This window comes from Copidosoma floridanum, unplaced genomic scaffold (genome assembly GCF_036245765.1).
Source record: "Copidosoma floridanum isolate Cflo_tuat_1 unplaced genomic scaffold, Cflo_Japanese_pri ptg000014l, whole genome shotgun sequence".
In the NCBI taxonomy this organism is placed as follows: domain Eukaryota; kingdom Metazoa; phylum Arthropoda; class Insecta; order Hymenoptera; family Encyrtidae; genus Copidosoma; species Copidosoma floridanum.
Genome location: NW_028321891.1, coordinates 3571312 through 3594664, shown reverse-complemented (window position 1 = coordinate 3594664; position 23353 = coordinate 3571312). Strand labels below are relative to the sequence as shown.

Sequence of the window (23353 nt, the reverse complement as noted above, 5' to 3'; positions counted from 1 at the left end):
GGTCTCGTATATTACCCTTAAAAACATATTTTTCTCGAGAGAGAGAAAAAAAAAGGTTCCCCTCCGGGAGGGGGGGCCGCGCGATATATGAATCTCGTAAATCGACGACGACACGTCATCCGGGAGAATTTATTTTCACGATTTTATATAGCCACTCTAACGTGTTTTGGCCCGCCCACTCCCGCACTTTTGTTATTTGTGGCCCTCGGGAGGAAGGAAAATTTCCCTCCTTCGACTTTGAACTTTTTTTTTTTTTTTTTTTTTGGCGGGTAGGGTGAGGGTGCATGTGTATATACATACATATGGGTACGGATCCCCGTAGACGAGAGAGCGCGAGTTTTCTGGTAATAGAGTCTCGATTTCCATTGGGTATTGACCTTCGCCTCGTTATTTCGCGTACCCATGCGCCGAAGATGCCCTTTTTTTCCACAACCCCCCACCCCCTGAGCCAATCGAATTTCACGTATACGACACATCTGCGTGGGGGGCAAGGGGGGAAACTCACGCGCGAAATTTGATGATGTTTTTTCTCTCATGCCGCGTCGTCAAGGAAACGCGACACGAGCACGACGTCGTTCGATCCTCGGCACACCCTACCTATTGATACAAAAATATACACGCCCGCACGAAAAGTGGCCCCACCGAGTATCGTCATTGAATTTGTACCCTCACTCTCTCCCGTGAAAAAAAAGTGGATTTTTACTGTTTGAAGCAAACCGAATTTTCCGGGGCTGAGGTACGAACAAAGGGCAAGAGGTGGTGGTGGTTTCACGCGAGGCGATACAGACGCGGCCGTTAATTAACGGGGGTAGACGCGAGGGTCGATTGTACGGAGACGCAACAGCCTGCGCTACTTGGTAAGTAGTTAGTGCAGGTGGTGCATGTACATAGACGATGGCAATAAGCACCCGAAGTAAGTTTGATTCGCCCCAAAAGACTGCCCTTTAAACGGCACGGGTATATACAAGCGAGAGAAGTGGGAGGGGTGGGGGAGGCAAAATTCATACAAACAGGCCTGGTTTCCAGCTTGTCGCCCAGCCCACGAGCCCGGAAGAGTTTCACGGAGAGACTCGAAAGGCTGCATCCCTGTATATACTCGGAGCACTGACACTGCCCGAACATAGTAAAAGCAGCGGCAGCCACCCTTGCCCCCCCGAAACTTGCCTAATTGCTTGCGAACTCGTCGAAGCGCGATTTCCTTCGGGCTCGATTAGATGGCTTTGGTCCCCGACGACTCTCTCTCTCTCCCCTCTACCGAAGTGTATTACAAGAGTGACTAGCCATATAGTCGCCACCCCCTGGAGGAGAGGAGAAAATTGCCATTTTCACGAGGGTTTTTTACCCCCTCCTCTCGAGCCGCGTACGAATTTAACGCTGTAGATGTCGGGAAATAATAGTCTACATACTCTCTGGCTTTGATTTCGCACCAATGTCACTTTTGTATACAGTACACGTGTATATGCGGTAAACAAAAGAAGAGGAAAAAAAAGGGGCTTTATTTGAATGTAGGAGAGCCTGGTGTGCGTTTACATGCCCGCGAGGCATTATACGAGGAGCAGCCGTTTAGTTCGATGGGGATGCGTTACTTTTTTTTTTCGTGCGAAAAAGAATAGAGGATCCGCGTACGTGGGGTGTAATTTTTCTCACGTGCATGATAAAGAAAGAAAAAAAAAAAAAAAAAAAAAAAAAGGGAGAAAGAGCGCGATGCGTAATTCATGCAAATTGTTCGATTGTATCGGGGCCCTTTGGCCGACTATATACCGAATAGAGGAAGCGAAGGAACGTTTTTTACGACGCGCCCAAGAGCCCATCGCGACCCGGAGGCTCATATAATAAGACGACAAGGAGTCCGCTCGGTGGCGTGAGAAAAATTATACGCACATACAACCCGGAGGCTCTAAATAGTCGTACATGGTATTAGCCAGTGGGTATACGGAAAGCTCCCTCTCTTTTATTACTCCTCCAGTCGATGGACGGAGAGATGGATTTCTCATTAAGGAGTTACCGAGGGAGAGGCTTACTCGAGAAGATGATTATCCCTCCGACTCTTGGGGGTACGCGCGAATGGATATGTGTATGTATTACGTTGCGACTCGACCCTTCGTCGATTTGCCGGTGAAATCGGGAGGAAAATCCACCGCTAGAGAGCAGGGGCACGCCGAAAAATTTCCATACCATGTATATTTATATGGAATCCGAGTGCAGGGTACAATATCTCCTTTGTTTATTACTCGCAAGCTCCTTCTCTCTCTCTCTCTCTCTCTCTCGCAGCATTTACGACCCAATTGAATTCGCGCACGTATAATAATAGCTAATGCATACATATACATGTACATATGGACAAATGGAAAACAATTCGATGATAATCCCGAGCAATTAATGGCTGCATACGTTAATTGGTCGTTGTGTTTGTCTCGTTGAACCGTCCCCTACCCCCTCGCCCTTGGGTTCATTCTTCTCGTTGCAGTAGCCGTACAGAGCCCGATAATCCACACGGACCACAACGCGTATTAGCCATCAGTAGTCGGGGGGGTTTCATTTGTTGTTGCTCGGATAATGTTATAATATATATATTGTTTACCTCGATAAGAATATCCCATCGGCGCATCGTTGTTGTATACTCTTTACATTGTTTTTAATAATAAACTGCATGTACCGGATGCACGCGTATGTATATATATTGTATTGTCGACTTACAAAGCCTTTTTCGAACCCTTCACTCCAGACTCTGGTGTACAAGTAGGTATATGTATATATACATCGCGTGAAGGGGGAAAGAGAGTGTGCAGCTTGTATATATAGATACGGGTAGGGGGTTGGAGAGGGAAAGGAAAATCAAGGGAAACAGCTGCGCGATGATAAAAGATTTTTCAGGTGACTCTCGCTTTCGTTTAGCTCCATCCCCTACCCTGTTGTGTGATGTATAAAAGGTACGGAGCGCGAGGGCGAAAAACTCGCAAATTCATCGCCCTGTGACATCATCACGAGTGCCCGTCCGAGAGAGAAAAGGGCAAGCTTGTAAGTATATATAGTAGGTGTAGCGGCAAAGGGGCCAGCGTTTGGCCAACACGAGGGAAAAAGAAGAGAGACTCTGCCGTGTCATCTTGAAATATCGGGAGGGAGAAAAGCCATAATTGGCCTATGCTGTGTAGGAGGGAGCCTCTACTTTTTTTTTTTTTTTTTTTTTTTTTTTTTCTTTGAAAGCGAGTTTTCGCTGTGAAATCATTTGGATACCCCGGTACCGTACCTACTTTAATTTAGATTGCCAATTAATCGCCGACTCGGTTTCTTCTTTTGTCCCAGTCAGCTATTACTACTTTTTTTTTTTTTCGACCCTCCGCTCTTCCCACAAAGCTTATACACGAGATATAAATTGTGTATATATTTGAAATTCTGGTCTTTCCATTGGTCCGCGCAACACAAACAATGACTTGTCGCATCGCACGGCACCGTGTTATGGGTACACCCTGTATGCCAACAACTCACGCGTCGGCTGTGCATCACTGTAATCTCGTAAAGAGGGGGAAAAAAAAAAAAAAAAAAGGAAGAGCCCGGTTGTGCGATACAGTTGTCTCGGCGATGCGTGGAAAGAGCAAATATTACAGCTGGCACACATATAAAGTAAATACATCACGCGATGGGTATTCTTAGCGCGTACGAGCGAACTTGAAATTTCTTCGTCATCGTGTGTACCCACACACACACACACACACACGCGCGCGTAGCCATCCCCCGACATCTTATTTACGTTAATTAGGCTCTGTTGGCACAGCCAAGCCCCGAAATCGCCCCTCCGTGCCAGACAGCGCGCAGGACCTTTGCCTCCCTTTTCGCCTTCAAGACACGTTCAAAGCTCCCTCCCCCAAGGGCCACATATACAGCCCCGCGCAGTCTGTCCGTGTCGACAATGCGGAAGGCAAGTTTCCCGAGCTGCCGGATGAGGTAAATCGAGCCACGGGGCCGAGAGGGAGAAGAGCCGGTACGCGATACATATTGCTCGGTGTTTAGTTTTGTTATAGGTGTATATAGGTATATATGTATGTATGTATATATATATAGTCTACTCCTTTCGTTTTCCTCGTTAATTTATATCCAGCTCGTTTGGCCCGCAAAGTGTTGTACAAGCGGCGTAAGAACCAGCCGAGTGTTATGGATTCATCCCCGTGGGTGTGCGCACGTTCGCCCGAAACTTCTTCGGGACTACACCACCGGGTGCTCTTCCTCTTGTAACTCCTAATTAACCCAACAGGCTTGAATACCTTTATTTGTTTTGTTTTTCAAATAAATTTATTGATTGTTTATATGTGATTTCGTGAATATAAATATATGTGTGGAGTTAGTATAGTACAATCGAGTCGTCGATTAGTCACGGTAAAATCAATGGGCGCAAACCTTACACGTCAAGTGTAGGTGGCGTGCGCGCATTGCGCGTAACAGAATTGTCGGGAAATCAAATTTCCCATCGGAGCCATGAATCATAAAATCAATCAATCAGACGGGGACACCGTGGGCGAGCGTCCGGTCGAGCCGACAATTTTCTCGCTCGTAAACGCGGACCGAGATATACATATATATACGTATCTAGAGTAGGTGTATGTACGTGTGCTGGAGAGGGAGAAATAAGGGAGAAGACGAAGGGAAAAGAAATCAACGCCTCGGGTCTTCCGTGTACACAAACACGCTCAACTTTGACGCTACGACGGTCGCGAGAAAAATCCACATACTTTCACTTTCTCTCTTCATCCAAGTGGGATTTGGCACGCCGAGAAAAATCGGTATTCGAGCAAGACCGGTATAGTTATAAAAGTGTTTATAGATTATGAAATTGGGTATGCCATTTGATGAAGTTGGCCACATCGGAATAAAGGACTCGAGTGCCAACGGGATGAGAATTACTTTTCCTCAGCGTGCACGCAACAAAGAATCGCGTCAGAAAAGATTCGACTGGGGATGAACACAACTGGATTTGATCAAATTCCGATAGCCGCGACTCTCGCTTTCCTCTTTCTTTATTCGTATAATATACACCTGGTGGGTAAGGGGTGCAAGTATATATACACGGGCGCGCATCTCAAGGGGCGCCGTGGCCGTCGTGATTTTCGAAAGCCGGGTGGTGGTGGTATGGTATGGCTCAAAGTTTCTCGATTACGCGGCTGGCTTTCCTTCGTGCCAGCTCCGACTCACGACGCGTATACGTATAAAACCCTCTACTCCCTCTCTGGCAGCGGAAAACAGCCGAGATGCCATCCGGATGATAAGCGATACCTCAATTAAGAAGTTTCCTGCTCGGGCCTCCTTGTACTTCCTTACTTATTGTTATGCCCTTCACGTACGCGGGTGCGTGTACACGGAAACTGGTAATAAACGGCATCCGACTGGTGGCGCAAAATATATCGCGGTTACAATATTTCACGCCAAAGTGGCTCGAATGAGGCGCGCGCGAACCGCGACTAATCCGCACTCGACACAGGGGGCTATCGATCAGAAATCATCCCCCGCGCGCCGGTGAAGAGAAAAAACACCCTGCTCCCGCGTACCTATATATATTTATATGTGTGCAGGGTGACGTAGGATTTCCAGAATGCGAGATTATTGTTCCTCCTCGCAGCGGAGGATACGCGCACACCCCAGCAAACGCGAAAAAATTGCCGAGTCGAAGGAAATCGGCCCCTTTTTTTTTCCCCCTTTTCGTTTCTGTACATGTATATAGAGTATACACGGCGAGGGTGCTGGTTCTCGTGCTCCTCCCCGTGCGCGAAATAAATGTCCCAATCCCGAACGGGTAAACCCACCCCAACCCCTTATTGCTGGAGAAGTAGGTGTATTATACGTGCACGCGTAGGCAGAACGAAGGACAAAGAGTATAGAAAGAGGCGCGTATATTTATATTATACGTATGCCTCTCTTCGTTTCACGCCGCGCTGGCTCCAAGTGTATAAGATGAGTCCGTGCTTCCTCGTTCGATTTGGGCCGAAGTTTTCCGAGACAATAGCCGACTGTCGGGACGAGTTTTCTCTCGCGGTTGCGAATACAAATGACGCGGGGACTATACTTCTATACCATGAAAATCTAAGCTGCGAGGAAACACACACCTCTGTACGGAAACGAGGGTCGCTAAAGTAAATCCACCCCAAACTTTCTTTTTCCGAAAAAAAAAAAAAAAAAAGATTACGCGCGCCCTCGCGGAAGGGGCTGTATATTTTCGATTTGTCGCGAATATAGGCTGAAGCTCTTCTCCGGGTGGTAAACGTATACATATGGTACGACCTCCGGCGTGTGGTTGTTGTTGGAAAAATCGATAAAACCCAGATAGTGGGTTGGCAAACGCGCGCTGTGCGATTCGTGGTAAAATTCCTGATCTCTCTCTTTGTCCAATCAGAGGTGCCGTTATCACGATCGCGTCTCGACTTCGCAGGCGCGTGTCTGTATATATACCTAGTTGCAAGTGGGACGATGAGAAATCATTTGTACTCGGCACACGCGTTATTAAACGAAATTAGCGGAGAAACGGCCAAGAGGGAAAGTTACACACGATACGAGTAGGTGATGGCAAGAAGGCGCGAAAGAAGATACGCCGGGTGAATTTACGACTCGAGCGCCGGGGGGTGCGGGAAACGTTATTTTCCACAAATAGGGAGCCGCAGGGAGGGGGGGAGCCAAGCGTATATACATGTATATAGAGGCCGCTTTATTGTCCGCAGATAAGATAAGGACCGGGGAGGAGGGACCCGCCCTTCTAATTAAATGCCTCGAAACTTTTGGCTGCCTGCTGCGAGAGCCTCTTCCGAGTTACTTACACCCTCGCACTCGCATATATATACATGTACAATAAAATGTTTTTCTTCGACCCCACGTATAATATAATATAATATATATACGGAGACGCGAAGAAACGCCCCGTGATGTATGCGTATTTGTACACAAGAGAGGGCAGGGGGAAAAAAGTTTCCTGGCACATAAATAAAAAAAAAAAAAAAAAAGAAAATACACATCCCTTTCGATTTCCGTTTCTCGTATGTACATGTTTGCTATCTTGAAAAGACGTGGATACCTCTTCTTTGGGCCCTCTCTTGTGCGTACGGGCGTGCGTCGTTTCCGATAAAAGCTGTTTTTGCGCGCTATTTAAAATATCCGGGGATCGGAAAATGCGAGCCGGTCTTGGTTGACCCTCGCACAAAAGTACCCCCATTCGGTCGGTTGGGAATTTATGAGGCCTTCTTCTCTCGCCCACGTCCGACTTATTTGTCGGCGTTTCCGGAAAACCCCAAAGATGTACGTATTGTACACAACCTCTCGCTATTGAACGGATATTTGCTTCTCGAGGAAAAACTCGCTGTATAAAATTGTTTGAAAGAAAAAAAGAAGGTGTTTAAACGAGATAGAGGGGCTTTGTCTTTATCGCCAGTCAACTCGTATCTTCGTACCTATACACACACACAAAGGCAAACAGAGGAGAATCGAGCTCGGGACTATCAAAACATCGGAGACGGTAAAGAAAGAAATATCTCTCAGTATACAATGCGAGAGTGGACGGGTGATTTGAAAAATAATTCAATACTCCACTCGCGCGTCTCTCCCTCTCTCTCTCTCCCTCAGCGATAAGATTTGAAAAAAAAGGGCCGACACGTACAGCTGAGATGAGCGTCAGACGAAATAATTTCTCGATCGAGTGTTGCTGTTACTCTATGATATACAAGTATAGGTATATATCCACTCGCTTGGGGCACCATGTATCATATATACGGACGCACGACGCGGCATCGGAGGCGCGATCAAAGGCCCGCGTCTTCGCGTGAGTGCGCGCCGATCGGATGTCGGATCGTTTATATTTCTCTCCCGGTGTGTAGGTCGTATTCAATTGCACACACGTCCCGCGCGGGCCTTTGTCCCGTCGGCCAACCCGATGAGATTTCTTTCAACCCGTTTTGATGCGCCTCGTCTCTTGGATTGGAAATCAATCGGCACTCGAATGCACCTCCCTCGCTCTCTTGAAAAAAAAAAAATATATATATATAACACTAGGCGACATCGTTTACCCGAGCGGCTTTACGACCGAAAAGTTTTGACAAAACGCGCGCGAGCCATTTTTTTTTGTTTTACGACCGGCAATCAACTTTGCACGCGTGTCGTCACGAGTCTGCAAGTCGTAAAGTGTGCGCATACATACACACACACACATACATTGAGTCACCGAACGTGATTACGCAGTAAGCTTGGGCGCAACAATAAAGCCGTAAGCCCATTAACGCCGTGCCGCCGGCAGGAATCAAAGGAAAAGCCTGTCGCGCAGCTGTGCTGCACATATGTATGTGTATATATATATATACACGTGTATATGTAAGGGGACGTGGATGAAAGGCAAGAGGGCGCGCTCCAAGGAAAGCTGCGACGTGCTTTTCCACCCCCAAATCCCGAAAACCTGCAGTCACGCACGCGGGTGCCCCGGAAAATACCAAATGCGCTCTCTCGTTGCTTATACACGGGGAAGCTCGTTCCACGTAATTAAACATCGCAAAGTCTACCATGGAATTTCCTCCCCCCCCCTCCTGTTCGCGTAATTTATCTTTGTCCACGAGGGAAAAAAAAAGGTAACGTGCACGTATCGTATGGACCATCGGTCGGTTTGCACTTCATTAAAAGTGCTTGCCTCGAAAACAGAGTAGGTATCTCTATCATTCGTAATCAATTTTTCCATGCGTGTAGGGATTTTTGATTAGAACAAATGCAATGTGCGATTTGACTAAAATAAGTGGAGGTGTATATACATGTGTACGAAACGGGGGAGGAAAAAAAGAAAATAATAACGATATGGAGTAAAATCCCTCCGGTAGTAGAGGGAGACTGCCAGGGGGTGCGTATATTACGCAGAGGGTGGTGGTGGGGGTACCTCGAAATAAAGCTCATAAACACAGGTTCCACCTGTCCCAGAGGCAATCAAGCCCCGAGTCATAAAAGTAACAAGAAAATAAAAGCGATACGAGAATGAGCTTTTTCTTTTTCGCCTGTATAGGCGCGTTATACATACGCGTGTACGTAAAACACCGCGACATGTATATTATAGCCTCTGCAGATCTCGTTTATAACTCCAACCCCGTCTCTTATACGCACCTATACCCTCCTCCTTTGGCTTTTATACGTATATGCCTCTTTGCTTCGCAAACGCTTGTGTGTGTACCTCGCGAAGGACAAAGTCACGTATCGCGGTGTCGTTAAATTGCCTTTTTTCTCTCCTCCCGAGGGATGTACGAGATCACGCGAAGCTGCGACTCTTACTTTCCTTCGCGCTCCAAGCACGTATAGTGTTCACATGCGTGGGCTCGCGAGAGAGAGAGAGAAAAAAAAGGTCGAATTTCAGGAGAAGCCAACAACAAAATGGCATAGTCGTAGCTGCAGATGTGGGTAATTTCGGTAAAAGGGTTCGCCGGCGCGGGCTCAAGTGCACCTGCAGCCCCCGGGCTGTCCCGTCCCGCGTTCGGCTAAAAGCCAGTCTGGCGTATCGGACGGCATACATATACCTATATTGTCTACAGGTATGTATCCGCGTGTGGGGAGAAGCGGAGGCGGGAGAATATAATCGAGGGGGAAGAGCTGTCCCTATAAATAAAGGGAAAACCTGCAAGCGAGCGAGGGCTTCGACCGCATTTTATCGGCACCCCGCATTCCTAATTCACTATATGTATATATGCCCATCGGTTTATTCCACGTTTCGACGCATTCCCTCCTCATTGTGTACGTGCCGTTTTTTCCCTTTTTTTCTATTAAATTCACCTGTAACGCTTGAATGGGTCCCACCCCCTCCTCCGATCGTCGAGTGCTTGCGTTGTTTCGATTCGAAACTATACAGTATACTCATCCCGATCCTTCCATTATCACGTAAACCTGCATGGCCCATCGGACTGAAAGCCCTTTAACTTATTTTCACTTTACACCTATAGTAATATAAATACATGGAACTTGGTTTTATCACGTGATTTCTTTTTTTTATTTAATTTTTTTTTTTCTGTTTTCAAACGAGCTTGCGACAAAAATAAAAATAACCAACGTAGTAAATACACGTGCTCATTGTTAATCCGGTCAAAGAAAAGTTTTTTTTTTTTTTTCTTCGCGCAGCTTTACACTTTGTATATGAGCCGCGACAATGGCCTTTACGCGTATACGTATTTTGTATTCATGGGCCCGAAAAGCGCGAAATCTCTGAATCGTCGTGGCCAAAACGCCTTTACGTATCATTGAACTCCTTAGTCCTCGTCGTCTCTGTGTGTGAGTTAGGTACGGTATACCGTGCAGCTTTTGTACCCGTGTATACTCCCACTCACCTTTTTTTCACCGATCTTTTGTGGGCGCTTGCGAGCGCATATATATACATAGGCACGTGTATACGCGTACACATGGGATGTGGACTCTCTCCTCCATTATCTCTCGGCTTCCTTTGTGCAGAGCTCTCAGTGTATACACACACACACATGTATATACATACACCATATGAGCCAAGAGTGAACTCGCACTTTTATAGCCATCACGAGACAGATCGAAAAGAGGGTGAGAGGGAGAGAATCGGTATGGGTATTATTTGGCCAAAATCCTCCAATCATGTTTCACTCGGCGAGGCCGTATATATACATGTAGCGCGACGCTCTCTGGGGCGTCCACCCGTCCATTCGTTAGTTGTTGTCACTGCCGTCGTTGTTCTTCCCCTCGATTCCTCTCTCTCGATTTTAGCGGGGGAGCTCTGCTGCCAAGAGATATATAATTTATTGATTGCGACGAGTCAACATTTTCTTCTATCCAGTATATATATACGGCTCGCGTCGTGCCATTGACTGGCGCGCACTCACACATATATATATATATATATATATATATATATATATATATATATATATATATATATATATATATATATATATATATATATATATATATATAACTGTACAAAGCGAATAAATACGTGGTGTATACTTACCTTAGTTAAGCACATTAATCAAGGCTCTGTCACGCTCTATGCTAATCGCTCGTATATGTATATTACGTGTATTACATTTCACCCAAGTTGGCTCAGCTGCCGGCGAGTGCGTCGCACTCTTCTTCCTTTCTATCTTTGGTACCATTTCTTTTTTTATTTTATTTTTTTTCATTCGTTTAAAAGGTGCTTTTAACACCATTCTTTACGCGTAAGGATGCATATAAGTGGTACAGTAAATGTACAAAATGCCATTTTACGAGAGGGTGAGAGCTTTGCATGTAAGATTTATTCAAGTGGATTATGCAGAAAAGCACCTCTCCCAAGTGTTTTATGCATAATTGAAGAAAAACAGTGTAGCGTGGGACTGAGCGAAGCGCTTTTAAAAGCAAAAACAAAACTAAAAAGCTTTTTTTTTTTTTTTTTTTAGTCTTTCGGACGGGCGTCATCAGTACAGAGCGAGATTACATAAGCATATATACGCATCGAAAGTCAGTGGCCTGCCCCCCTTTTGAGGGAGCTTTTTCCCATGCCGCTGCGCAATATTTGCGTGAGAGCAGTCGGACAAAGTATAAGCTATACGCCTAGACGCGTAGCTCTCCGCCGGTGCGCGCATATACGCATGTATTATATAAACTAGCTCCCAAACAATTACCCGGCCTAATAGGACGCGCGAGTGGCATTGTAAAAGCTCGCGCGCCATGTATTATGTATATACGCCATCGCGGGCCCCCTCCTCCCCTAGATGACGGTAATACCCCTCGCCACTTGCGCGATTCAATTAATAATCCCGCTTAATTTGCGCTTCCGCTTCGGAGTACAAGTAGTCGCGCTGTTTTGTCGCGTTGCTGCTCCCCCCCATGCCTTTTTTTACCATTTTTTTTTTTTTTTTTTTTTTCTGTCAACGACGCCCCAACTGCGCTGCATATCCTCGCAAACGTGCCGATATTGTTCCCCCGTTAGTCACACTCGGGCGATGGACGGGCGTTCGGTCGCCGACGCGGCTGCGGCCGAGAGGACGGTCTGCGTCTCGCTTCTGTGCGTTTACGTGCTCGCCGGCATCAATAAGCCGCGTGACGTAGGGCCCCGCGGGACCTTGACTATTGCGCTCGGTAAGGAATTAAGAGTACTTTATCGCATTAAGTTTATCCACTTGCATGCTCTTGTGCTCGTACATGTGTTACATACGTTGTTTTTGTTTTTTTTATTGGCCCTGCCCTTTTTTTTTGTTTTTAATTGTTATCGAGCCCTTTTTTTGCCATCTCTGCATGAAGAGGAGCCGAGTTGATTAGCTCCGAAAGCTTGGCCCTATACCTTGTACCACCGCGTTTTGGAACTGTGATGAAATTTCGCTGCATACTCTCTCTCGGCGAAGTTCGAGAGGAGCGTGCCCCGAATATTACCCTATACCCCGACGGCTTGATGTTATTATTTCAAAAGCTATACGTATACACATCCATCCCGTATTATTAAACTTTGCCAATTATGCGTATATATATCCGGTGCTCCTTCGGCAACAGGCGCGAGGGCAATACATTACATTATCCAACACGGGTGAGTGAGACTCGTGTATGCACACGAGCCCCGAGTTTTAAGTACTTTTGTACAGTGATGCGATAGTGATTTGTTCCGTTCGATAAATATCTCTCGAGTGATTTATCTGTTAATGAGTAAACGCCCAGCTTGCCCCTCGGTTCATCGGTAATGCACTTGTATTTGAAATATATCTACGTATACTCTGTATAGGTATATTATGTACGTAAGTGGTGGTCGCGTGCCTCCGCTAAATTCCGATATACCTGAGGGTAGTCGTGAATAGCTGTATACCTACCTGTTGCCCGTGGCCGTCCGTGGCCCCTACCTCTCTCTGCCACTGTGTATGCCCTTAATTATTCCACGCGCTCCTCCGCGAGACAGAAGCAACAGTCTGTACGTGGCACACACGATACGATTTCCCAATTTTCTCACGTGCTTGTCTCTGGGCTCGCGTATACATGCCTATACACACCTACAATACCTTTTCACGCGGAGGATTCCGGAAAATCCGCGGGCAAAGCTCCCGTCGCGATGCTCGAGCACGCCCGCTCTTATACGTAACGTATTATAATATATAGTATCCGTCGTTTTTGTTGTTGCTGTCGGAGCAACGCGTCTGAAAAATCGCGTCGCGCGCGCTTCGAGCTTTCACCTGATGCGGTGTACCGTATAAAAACCACACTCTACGTAAAGCGCACATTTAATAAAACCTCCTTTTTGTTATTTGTCAGGGTAAATTTTATTTTTCTCTACCCTTCATGGTATACAAGATGTGGATTATATATATGGTGACAAAACGAAATGAAAACTCTCTATGAAGCTGACTCTATTGGTGTATTATTGGGGAAATATTGATTGAACGGCAATGAAGGGAGTATAATTATATAGCCAATAACATGACGTGTATAAATGTTACTTCCAGACGATCAATCGAGACCGGTGTTGGAAATCCTGCCGGATGGTGAGGTCCAGACAAAGGCCGTCGGATCGAGTGCCCTGTTGACGTGCAAGCCCCGAGTCGCCGACCCGAAACTCATTTCGGACATCCAGTGGCTCGACCCGCAGAACCGCGTCATCGAAAGCCGCAAGTACGTACTTACCTTTCTTCGTGCCCTCCCCCTCTATACGTGTGTATATATATATATATACCGTACACAACTCCCTCCTATCCGTTTCATTTGATCTTGCTCTTTTCTCTCTCTCTCTCTCTCACGACTATATATACTGATAAAAGTTGAGTGGCAACATGCACCAATACTCCGTACATTCATTTGAATACTCACACGAAATTAATCAAACAATAGAAAGTTAAGTACATCGGCATCATTAAGGCATATTAATTTGTCGAGGACATGGTGCACAATGCATAATTATATAATGAATACTGTGTGTACTTTATACTTAAATATATTATATCATGACGTGTATATTTGTATATTTGTGTACACATGCATATCACGTGCTTGTCTTCAATAATGTTCGTCACTATATAAAATAACAACGAGAGAAAGAAGTTACGAACGTTGTTGGCACACATTCTTTATTATTATTATTATTATTCCGCAAGATGAAGAGCAGTTGAAATGCGTAATGTTAATTAACATTGAATAAGTAATGAGACAGTCGAATAATGATAACAATATTTTTGGTGATTAGAACAAGTAAAAATAACATAAGTGAGTAATTGAACGAACGAACGAATGAATGAATGAATGAGCACTGCAGAGTTGCACACACAATAGTAGGCACTGTATTATAAATGTGTACAAGTATACTTAATGAGTACTGAAATGCTGTATTTACATATATACTTACTTATGTGTATGTATATATATGAAACGCACTTTGACACAGTCGACAGGCGCACTAATCAAACGTATTTCTCGCTTCTCTTTTTTGCACACAGACTCGTCGTTTTGCCGCTCGACAGGCGAGTATATAACACATTTGCCATCGCCACTAATACGCAACCTATTGTTAACGATTCACGTGAGGTGTCGTCGTTGTTGTTATTGTTGTTTTTGTTTTTTTTTTCCCAAACTAACTATACTGTTTTACGTGTAATATGTCTTTGCTCCTTTCCTTGTGTGCGTGTGTATCCCGTTTTTAATAAAACCTACTTTTCAAACCATGTTGTAATTTTCAACCCTAACAGCAACTATGATACTTCTGCCGAATTACTTGAGTGTTTTTTTCTCTACCGTACAAGTACTATTTAGAATACATTTATTTTTCTTTCCACACTTAATTTATTGCTTGTACCTGGTTTTTTTCCCCTCTATAATTTTTTATTTTGCTTTTGTATGTGTGTGGTTTTGTTCAAATTCCTTGCATATAAGAAGTTACCGATGACTTATAGTTTGAGACTAGCGATTTTTTCTACCAGTGTCTCCGTTTATAATTTGTTTTTGAATGAGACAGCATTAACGCACCCATAGCAATTTACTTTTCTATATGCATTACATACCGTAGCGTGTGCGTGTGTGTACTATATTTTCAAGCATCATCACTCCTTCAAACACACATCGCGCCACAAAATCCCTCACTTTGGCTCATCCACACATGGCGAAACAGCGCAATTAATTATATTTTTTGGTCCGGCCTGCAATTACTTACCCACGCATATCCCCTGGTTTATTCGATTAAAATGCTCGACGCAACGCTATTTCTTTTTTTTTTTTTTTTCCTCTCCCGTTCCCTCCAGTTGCTCCACCATCACTCCCTCCCCCAGTCGTGCACAATTATATTTCCCTGCCCTCCCCCAAAACCCGATCTGACATTTGCCATTCAATGCCGGCGTAAAGAGCGCTGACGCCCCCCGTCAAAATTACTCGTCCATCAATTATTGGATTTTCTCTCCCCCCCCTCCTTTTTTTTCATTCATCATTTCTCGCCAACAAAATTATATCCACCCCCCCATTTGTTTCGTATTAACATCGATACCCCCTCACGGTAGACGAGAAACGTCAACTGGAAGAAAGAAACGGAAAAAAAAAAAAAAAATGTATTCATTCCATTCCGCAGTGAAATCCCCAACAGCTACTCCAAACCTGCCATGTACACGGAACTGTTCTCCACCGGGAACAGTCTGGGCCTATTCTTTACCTCCCTGAAGGAGGAGCACGCCGGCAACTACATATGCAGGGCGCAGTACGCCAACACCCAGCTCCTCACCAAAAAAGTCACCATGGACATAATCGGTAGCGTTACATTTCAACGAAACTAACGACAACAAAAGGGGTAACAAAAAACCACTAATCCCTTTTTTTTTTTTTTTTTCTTTTTTTGGGGTGGTTGTTGCAGTTGCAATAACGTGGGACGATGCCCCGGAAAATCAGAATCCCATCCTGGGCGAGGACTTTGCGGTAAAGTGCCAGGTGCGCGCCAAGCCCTCGCCAATGGTCGATTGGTTGTACAACGGCGAGGTCATTCGGACGAACGACCACTACATCATCGACACCCATGCTCTGAAGATCAAAAACGTCCAAGAGTCCGACGACGGGGTGTACACCTGCAGGGCGTCCGTGCCCCAGACAGGACAGCTCGAGGAGCGCGTCATCCGCGTCGAGGTACGTTGTCGTTGTTTCTCCTCTCCTCGATGGGCAACGACTTGTTCGACCAACGTCGATTGATTGTATTAAAGGTGCACACGAGGCCGAGCATCAAGGAGCTGGAGAACCCCGTGGTGGAGATAATCGAGGGCGAGGAGGCGAGCATCCGTTGCGACGGAGACGGCAAGCCGAGGCCCAAGTTCTCGTGGGTCAAGATGAAGACCAAGGAGAACCTGGCGGCCGCCGATCACTTTGCCGTCGACGAGGACAATGGCCTGTTGAGGATAAACGGGGTGAGGCGCGAGGACAGCGGCAAGTACCAGTGCATGGCCACCAACGCCGCCGGTACCGCGACCATGACGATCCAGGTGAACGTCATCGTCCGGCCCAAGATCATAGAGTTCCTCAACGAGACCGTGGCCCAGGACCAGAGGACCAGGTTGGTTTGCAAGGCCTTTGGCCGGCCGGCGCCGATAGTCACCTTCCGCAAGCACACCTCCGAGAAGCCCTACTCCATCGGTAATCAGCCCGAGGACGACAGGATCACCGTGACCAACTCCCCCGACGAGCAGAAGGGCGAGACCACGGGCGAGCTCGTCATCGACCGCACCCTCAGGTACGTGCTGCTAACTTCTTACCCACCCTCTTTTGGGACACCATAGTACATGGGTGGGCTGTTTTAGGTCCGAGGATGGTATGTACGAGTGCATCGCGAGCAACAAGGGTGGCATAGCCTACCAGAACGGCCACCTGCAGGTGCAGTTCCCGCCGTCGTTCGCCGCGATGGACAACCGCACGATATACACGTGGGAGCAGCGGCCCGTCAACTTTTCTTGCGTGGCCGAGAGCATACCTAACGCGACGATCCGCTGGACGTACTACGGTGAGCAGAAGGTCGAGAACGACCCGCTGATCCAGGTCCACGGCAACGGGCCGATCTCGTGGCTGTACGTCACGCCGCGCGACCCAAGATACTACACGCAGTACAAGTGCATCGCCAGAAACCAGTTGGGCGAGGCGTACAATCTGGTAGAGCTGCGCGAGGCCCCCAAGCCCGCCGAGATCCTGCAAGTTACGATGATCGAGACCACAGCGACGAGCATCACCTTCGACATTGTGCCGCCTATCGGGGCCCCCGATCTGCCCATAAGAACCATTTCCGTTGAGTACAAGGAGCAGGACACCTCCTGGAGCGTCGCCCGGAACAGAACGTGGACGGCCGGTACGTTTCCTCACCTATTTATCAAAGCCACTTGGTTTTAATTCCAGGCGAAACTGATGGTGACGATTCGTCGTTTGCAGGCTCGAGCAGTGGTTACGTGGTCGAGAATCTCAAGCCCCAGACGACGTACGAGTTTCGCTTCGCGGCGTCGAACATGGCAGGTCGGGGCAACTGGGGCTTGCACAAGATCTTCTCGACGACGAGTCGCAACGTGCCGGGGGTGGCGCGCTTCCTCGCCAAGATGGATAAGAGCTACGTCCTGTCGCACCACCACGACAGGTACAACCTCAAGTGGTCAGCGGCGCCGGACAACGGAGAGCGCATCGACTATTACGAGGTCAAGTGGTGCGAGGCCAAGAGGTACAGCGGCGACAACTGGGTGACGGTCGACAGCAATTGCCACAGCAAGCAGGAGACCAGACAGGAGACCACCATCACCGAACTCCAGCCCGACACTTTCTACACGGTCGAGCTCAGGGCCCATAATTTCCTCGGCTACGGCGCTCCCGCCAATATTACCATCAAAACAACCAGAGGTGAGTTACGTTTTCATTTCTCCTCGTTTGGTTTGTTTTTTACCCCGAGAGTTTTGTTTTTTAATTATACAATACTTTGCCGTACCAAAAAAAAACGATCCTGGACAAACATGTACCTTTGATTGAGAGCAATGAAAAACTAGAGTGCATCTTGGTTTTACATTAGATATGAAGCATATAGGGGTATGCGGGATGAGAATAAAGTGCCTCTAGAGTTCAGATTAGAGTCAAACTAAATGCATTTACTGACCCCTTCTTCTTCTTCCTCTTCTTCTTCTCTCGTACAATCTTTCAACCAAGTTTTTTGTTACCATCCAGAATCTGCGGTCTCCGAAAACAAAAGTTTCACATCCGGAGTCTCTAGCCTGCCCACCGTGAACTTCGTTGCTGCTACACTTGTGGTCCTTTATTCGTTCGTTTAAACATATTATAGCTGAAAATCATTGAAACGACTTGCGATAATTGACATAATTGATCCGAATCTCGGAGGAACACTCACACACATACAGAGCTTGAGAATTCAAGTGACATATATAAAAAAAATTGAAAAAAAAAAAAAAAAACATACGAGCGTACACAACACAAGATGTAAGCGACACCGCGTGTGATCTCTTTAATTTCCAATTCTTAAAAATATGAGTACCACAAAGAGAAGACATCGATGTACCGCTACAAAGTCGAAAAGCACAAGAGCGAATGGATTGCAAACGAGCTCGAACTCGACTTTAATTTCATCGATAAACGATTGAAGATAGATTCGTGTCAAACATTCATCGAACATACATTCCGAAGTGTTAAGGGAGTGAAAGAAAAATATTGTTTGAATGATACATATACATATATATATATATACTTAAGCTAAACAATTTTCAAACTATCGATGTTCGATAGCAAAGTATACATTTACGTATATTTATACTATACGTAGCGTAGCAATATCGCGTTGAAATACTTCTTCCAATTGTTAAAAAGAAAGAGAAAAAGAAAAAAAACGTACTGGTACGTTTCTTAATTTCTTCGTGCAATGCAGCGTGCATTCAGGAACACAGAATCAATGTAAAAAAAAACGTAGCTATTTTTTTTTTTTTTTTTTTTTTTTCGTAAGTAATTTTATTAAATTCGGTGGGATTCAAGCCGATAAGCCTACTACAATCAAGATAATGAGAATTTGAATGCCTTACAAATTGCCAAATGCCTGTAGTTTTAACGAATAGTTAATTTTAAGCGAGAGAATCCCGGAGGCTGGAATCGATACAAATATATATTTACAAAAATATATACTTATACAAACCAGTACGGTATAATTTTGAGGATGAGGCGCCTGTTGCATCGTAATCATCAATTATGCGTACAAATTATACTTAAAACAAACTTGATGTATCAAAAAAAAATCAATACGATCACGTTTGATTAATTTTACTATTTTAATTTACCATCATTCCTCTCAACTATGTTTTTTTTTCACTTTGTTGCCTGCTTTTTTTCGAAACGTTTTTTCTTCGATCTACGTGTTTAGAGCGCATGATTATTTTTCATTTTTTTTTTTTTTTAGAATTTTATAGAACCCATTTGTTTAACTGCAGTATCGTAATGTATTTAGTGTTAGTTGTGTAATAATATACTGCTATAGTGTTGATAACGAATGTATAATATGTGCGTGATTTAATAAAATACACGTAGATGATAACTAACGCACTAGCCCGTAAGTTGTGATTTTCAAGAGAATCTTACGCAAAAAATTTTTTCATCTCCGCGTCCATGTGCTTGAAAAAAGTGTTCATGTTATTAAGTATATACTTACTTGTGAGAAAATAAAACAGCGGCACTTTTCGCGCTAAAAGCCAAAATTAATCGACAGCGACCGTTTAACGAGGTTACTGTATATATACTAAAAGCACGTGCCTTATTTCCGCCATCAGAGATGACAAAGTTATAACTTTTTCAAATTAAATTCAACATCATCTTTTATAGATTATATGAGAATTGAAAGGGTAAGGCGAAACGCGTCGCGATTCCTCGTCTGGGAATTTTCGTCGATACTCCGAAGAAGATCAGAGGGGCGTCGTGACCATTTTCTTTTTTTTTTCCACGCGGCGCAATGCATGGCATGCTGTGCTTGAACGCTCCTTTTTTCCTCCCTCCCTTTAAATGTATTCCCTTCGACAGTGCCGCGTTACGCCAATTAGCGACGTCTGCCTGCTTTCTCGAGCGATTTTCAAAATAGTTTCCGTTCGGTTCTCATCTCGCGCGTAGTTTGCATTGTTTACCTCGGGCTTCCTACTTTTTTTGGTTTTCAAAGAAAAATTCAATCAAAAGTTCGAGCCAACGGAGCAAAAAGTACACCTCAGATGAAGCGATCGGAGAAGCTATCAGTGGTATATATATACATGCACACCTACAGAGTCGAGCCTCGTAACGGGAAATAAGCTCTTTAAGCTTATAAATGACAGTGAATTTCTGGAGAGCGAGAGACGACTGTTTCGATTTCCGCGTCGCGAGTGCAGCGGGTTTATACGGAGCACTTCTCCGCAAATAGAAACGAGGGCTCCTCTCTTTCGATTTTCCCGTCGCCGCGAGAGAAATGGAAATGGCCATTGTACCGCTGCCGCGCGAGACGACGAAACCGATCGGAATACTATACATGCCTATACTTGCTATACAGAGTATCGGCCTAATTGTGCTATGTTTATTCGCTGCAAAAAAAAAAAAAAAAAAAAGGAAATCAAAGGAGGCACGCGTGCACATAGTTTACCGATACAACGAAAGCAATCATTGTTGTTGATTAAACGTATGTAGAAAATAATAATAAAGAGTCAACGACTCTAGGCGCACTCAAGTACGTACAGAGCGGTCGTATCGAGCGTAACAATGTGTAATACACATACACGTATATTACTTATGTCGTTTGTGTGTTTAGCTTTTAAAGATTTACTCTACGCAGAGATCGACAGCCAATTATTATAGGTATTACTTACAAGTGTACATGTATGCATTTTTTGCCAACAACACTTTGCTCTGACCATCTCTGTGCATAATAGTACATACACTTTGTACGTAAAAGTATATACACACATGCATATATACAATTATTTTTCTTTTTTGTGAAGCATTTATTTACTGTAAATAAAAAAAAATAAAAAAAAAAATTACTGAAAAATACACGAATCATCCCGAAGGGGAGAAGAAAAAAACAAATTGCTCACGCAAGGACTGACATTGAAGTCAATTTCAAGTATTTCGTGTTTCTTTATTCTAAAATTTCTCACCTCGAATTATCGACGACCCAAATGGGTGGGATGGAAAAAAAAATGCATGTCTGACATGAAAATTTGCATTGACTTCACTGTCGAGTCCGTTCGATTATTTTTTATCCAAACGAACACTTTGATAGACGAACAAACAAAAAAGCCCTCATTGCAAGCTCATCCGGGAGGAGTAAGACTTTTTGACCGATCACTGTGGAATGGTAAATATTGAAAAATAAGCAAAGTAATTTTTGATTTGCCTCTGAAACTAACAAGACTGCTCGTTTTTTTTTTTTTTTTTTTTTTTTATTTTAACAAATTTTAACAATGTGTGTACGGTGATGGCTCTTTCTTTCTCTGTTTTTTTTTTTTTTTTAACTATAAAGATAAAACGTGGTGTGTGGCTGCTGTTATGGCTTGTGGGTGTTGGTATCTTGCATAGGTATACACATAGCAAAGCGTAATTACGTAGAGTAGTAGCAAACGTGCATTAGTGGACTAACAAATGTATATAATATACGTTCGAGAGAGCCAAGCGTGCCAGCTTTGCTTACTCTTTTTTTCCTGCGCTTGTTACACCCGTAGTACAGCAACGCGAGTTTTCACTCTTTCACGCTGTTTACTTCAACTGCGTCTTTTGCTCCCTTTTTTTTCCCTTGCTGGTGACGCGCACCCGCCGTGACAAAAAACATGAGAAAAAAAAAGTTTGACGTGTTTTTATCGCCAGCTGCATCTCCCCCCCCCCCCGCTCACTCGCTCTCTGCTGAACTGCTTTCAAGCTGCAGGTACAATGCACCCCGTCTGCGACTAACACTCGTTGTCTCTCATTCGCTCATTAATCCATCAGAGTGCATCGGGCCTCTTTCGAGATTTCTCTCGCGATTAACAAAAAAAAAAAACGATCAAAGCTGCGGGGATTCATAGAATACACGCTGCATCCGTAGATATAAGGAACATTCCCCAAACCTGCTTTTTCACGATTAACAGGTGCTTGTTTATAATTTTCGTACTTTTTTTTTTAATACGAATCTTTGTCTGTCGATGACTTTTCATGTGTTTGGTGATGCGTCGTGCGCTGTATACATTATTATTTTTTTTTTTTTCTCTTGTGTACCAGTACGTTTTTGTGATCGCTCGAGCTTGAAAGGGGCGACCAACGAGTCCTTCCGACTAATGAAAATTTCGTGCGGGTCCCATATGACATACACCATAACGCTATAATCCATCGCATCAATTGTTCGTTCCATGAAACTGATTATCTGCGATCGACAGATAGACACGTAAAAATTTTTTTTCATCCGTTCTTCCCATGTTTTTACTCTTCAACGAAGCAGGACACAATGGCGCAGTTTATAATAGCCACATCTCATCACCAAGCATCGTTCCGATTGTACTACTTACGTTTCTTTTTTCAGCTTCTGCACTAACACTATATATCGCCGCCCAGCGAGCAAACGTTTTTACTTGAAAATGCATTAACTGGTGGATTTTTTTCTTTTTTTTTTTTCTTTTTCTCCTTTCAGGTAACACGAGCAACGCGTCTGTCCTTCGACACCAGGGTTCGATGATCTCGAGCGCGGCCATAATTGGTATAGTCATCGCGGCTCTTATCATCATCATGTTAATCACGGATGCCATTCTCTGCTGCACCAACAAGTCAGGCATGTACCTCTTCTCCTATTTATTTATTTATTTTTTTTTTTTCATCGGCCTTTCTTTGTTGAAACCATTTCATACGTATCGATTATTCTTTGATGCGTCAATGATTGTAATCGATTCTTGTTTTCAGGTATTATTTACTACGTGTGCGAACGATCGCGAAGGAAGCCTGCGGACGAGGACGACAGACTGGGAAGGTACGGGTGAATTTTATTTTTACATTCTCGTCGACATAACTTAGAAGATTCATGATGAAAACTTTCATACATATAGTTATGCCACAATTAGACACGCATCATACTTGCATAGTATGCAGTATATATATATGTGTACTTGGCAGACAAAAAAAACTCGTCGTTTTGACTCGACATATACACACACACACACATATGTATAATTATAAGATAATGATGCTTTGGCAAATTTGGCGCTGTCGTGTCATCAAATTTTCTTTGCTCCAAACGCGTTCTCGTAGCCTCATTCATAAACTATGCATTTTTATCGTTTTCTCATTTGCTCTTTTATATGTATTGTATACATACAAAACACATGCGCATTGAATTTTATCATAACAACACCAAATAGCCAATATTTTTCAAAAATTATTTTTCGCCATTCCTTGTTTTTGCTGAAAATGTAAAAAA

The 23353-nt window shown here is 44.5% G+C and overlaps 1 protein-coding gene across 4 annotated transcripts in view; it reads left to right on the top strand.

Annotated features, from left to right (window-relative positions):
* Nucleotides 1-23353, top strand: part of Fas2 (neural cell adhesion molecule fasciclin 2) — a 65157-nt gene that overhangs the window by 39252 nt on the left and 2552 nt on the right. Inside the window, exons 2-10 of one of the 4 annotated variants that reach the window (XM_014351322.2) lie at nucleotides 13419-13584; nucleotides 14403-14426; nucleotides 15521-15696; nucleotides 15800-16065; nucleotides 16140-16663; nucleotides 16731-17269; nucleotides 17350-17805; nucleotides 22574-22711; nucleotides 22840-22906. In XM_014351322.2, the coding sequence (XP_014206808.2) occupies nucleotides 13419-13584; nucleotides 14403-14426; nucleotides 15521-15696; nucleotides 15800-16065; nucleotides 16140-16663; nucleotides 16731-17269; nucleotides 17350-17805; nucleotides 22574-22711; nucleotides 22840-22906 (2356 nt within the window). Of the gene's footprint in view, nucleotides 1-13418; nucleotides 13589-13800; nucleotides 13809-14402; nucleotides 14427-15520; nucleotides 15697-15799; nucleotides 16066-16139; nucleotides 16664-16730; nucleotides 17274-17349; nucleotides 17810-18123; nucleotides 18891-22573; nucleotides 22712-22839; nucleotides 22907-23353 lie in introns of those variants that run through there. The other 3 variants (XM_089592231.1, XM_089592232.1, XM_014351324.2) reach the window with 3 other exon arrangements.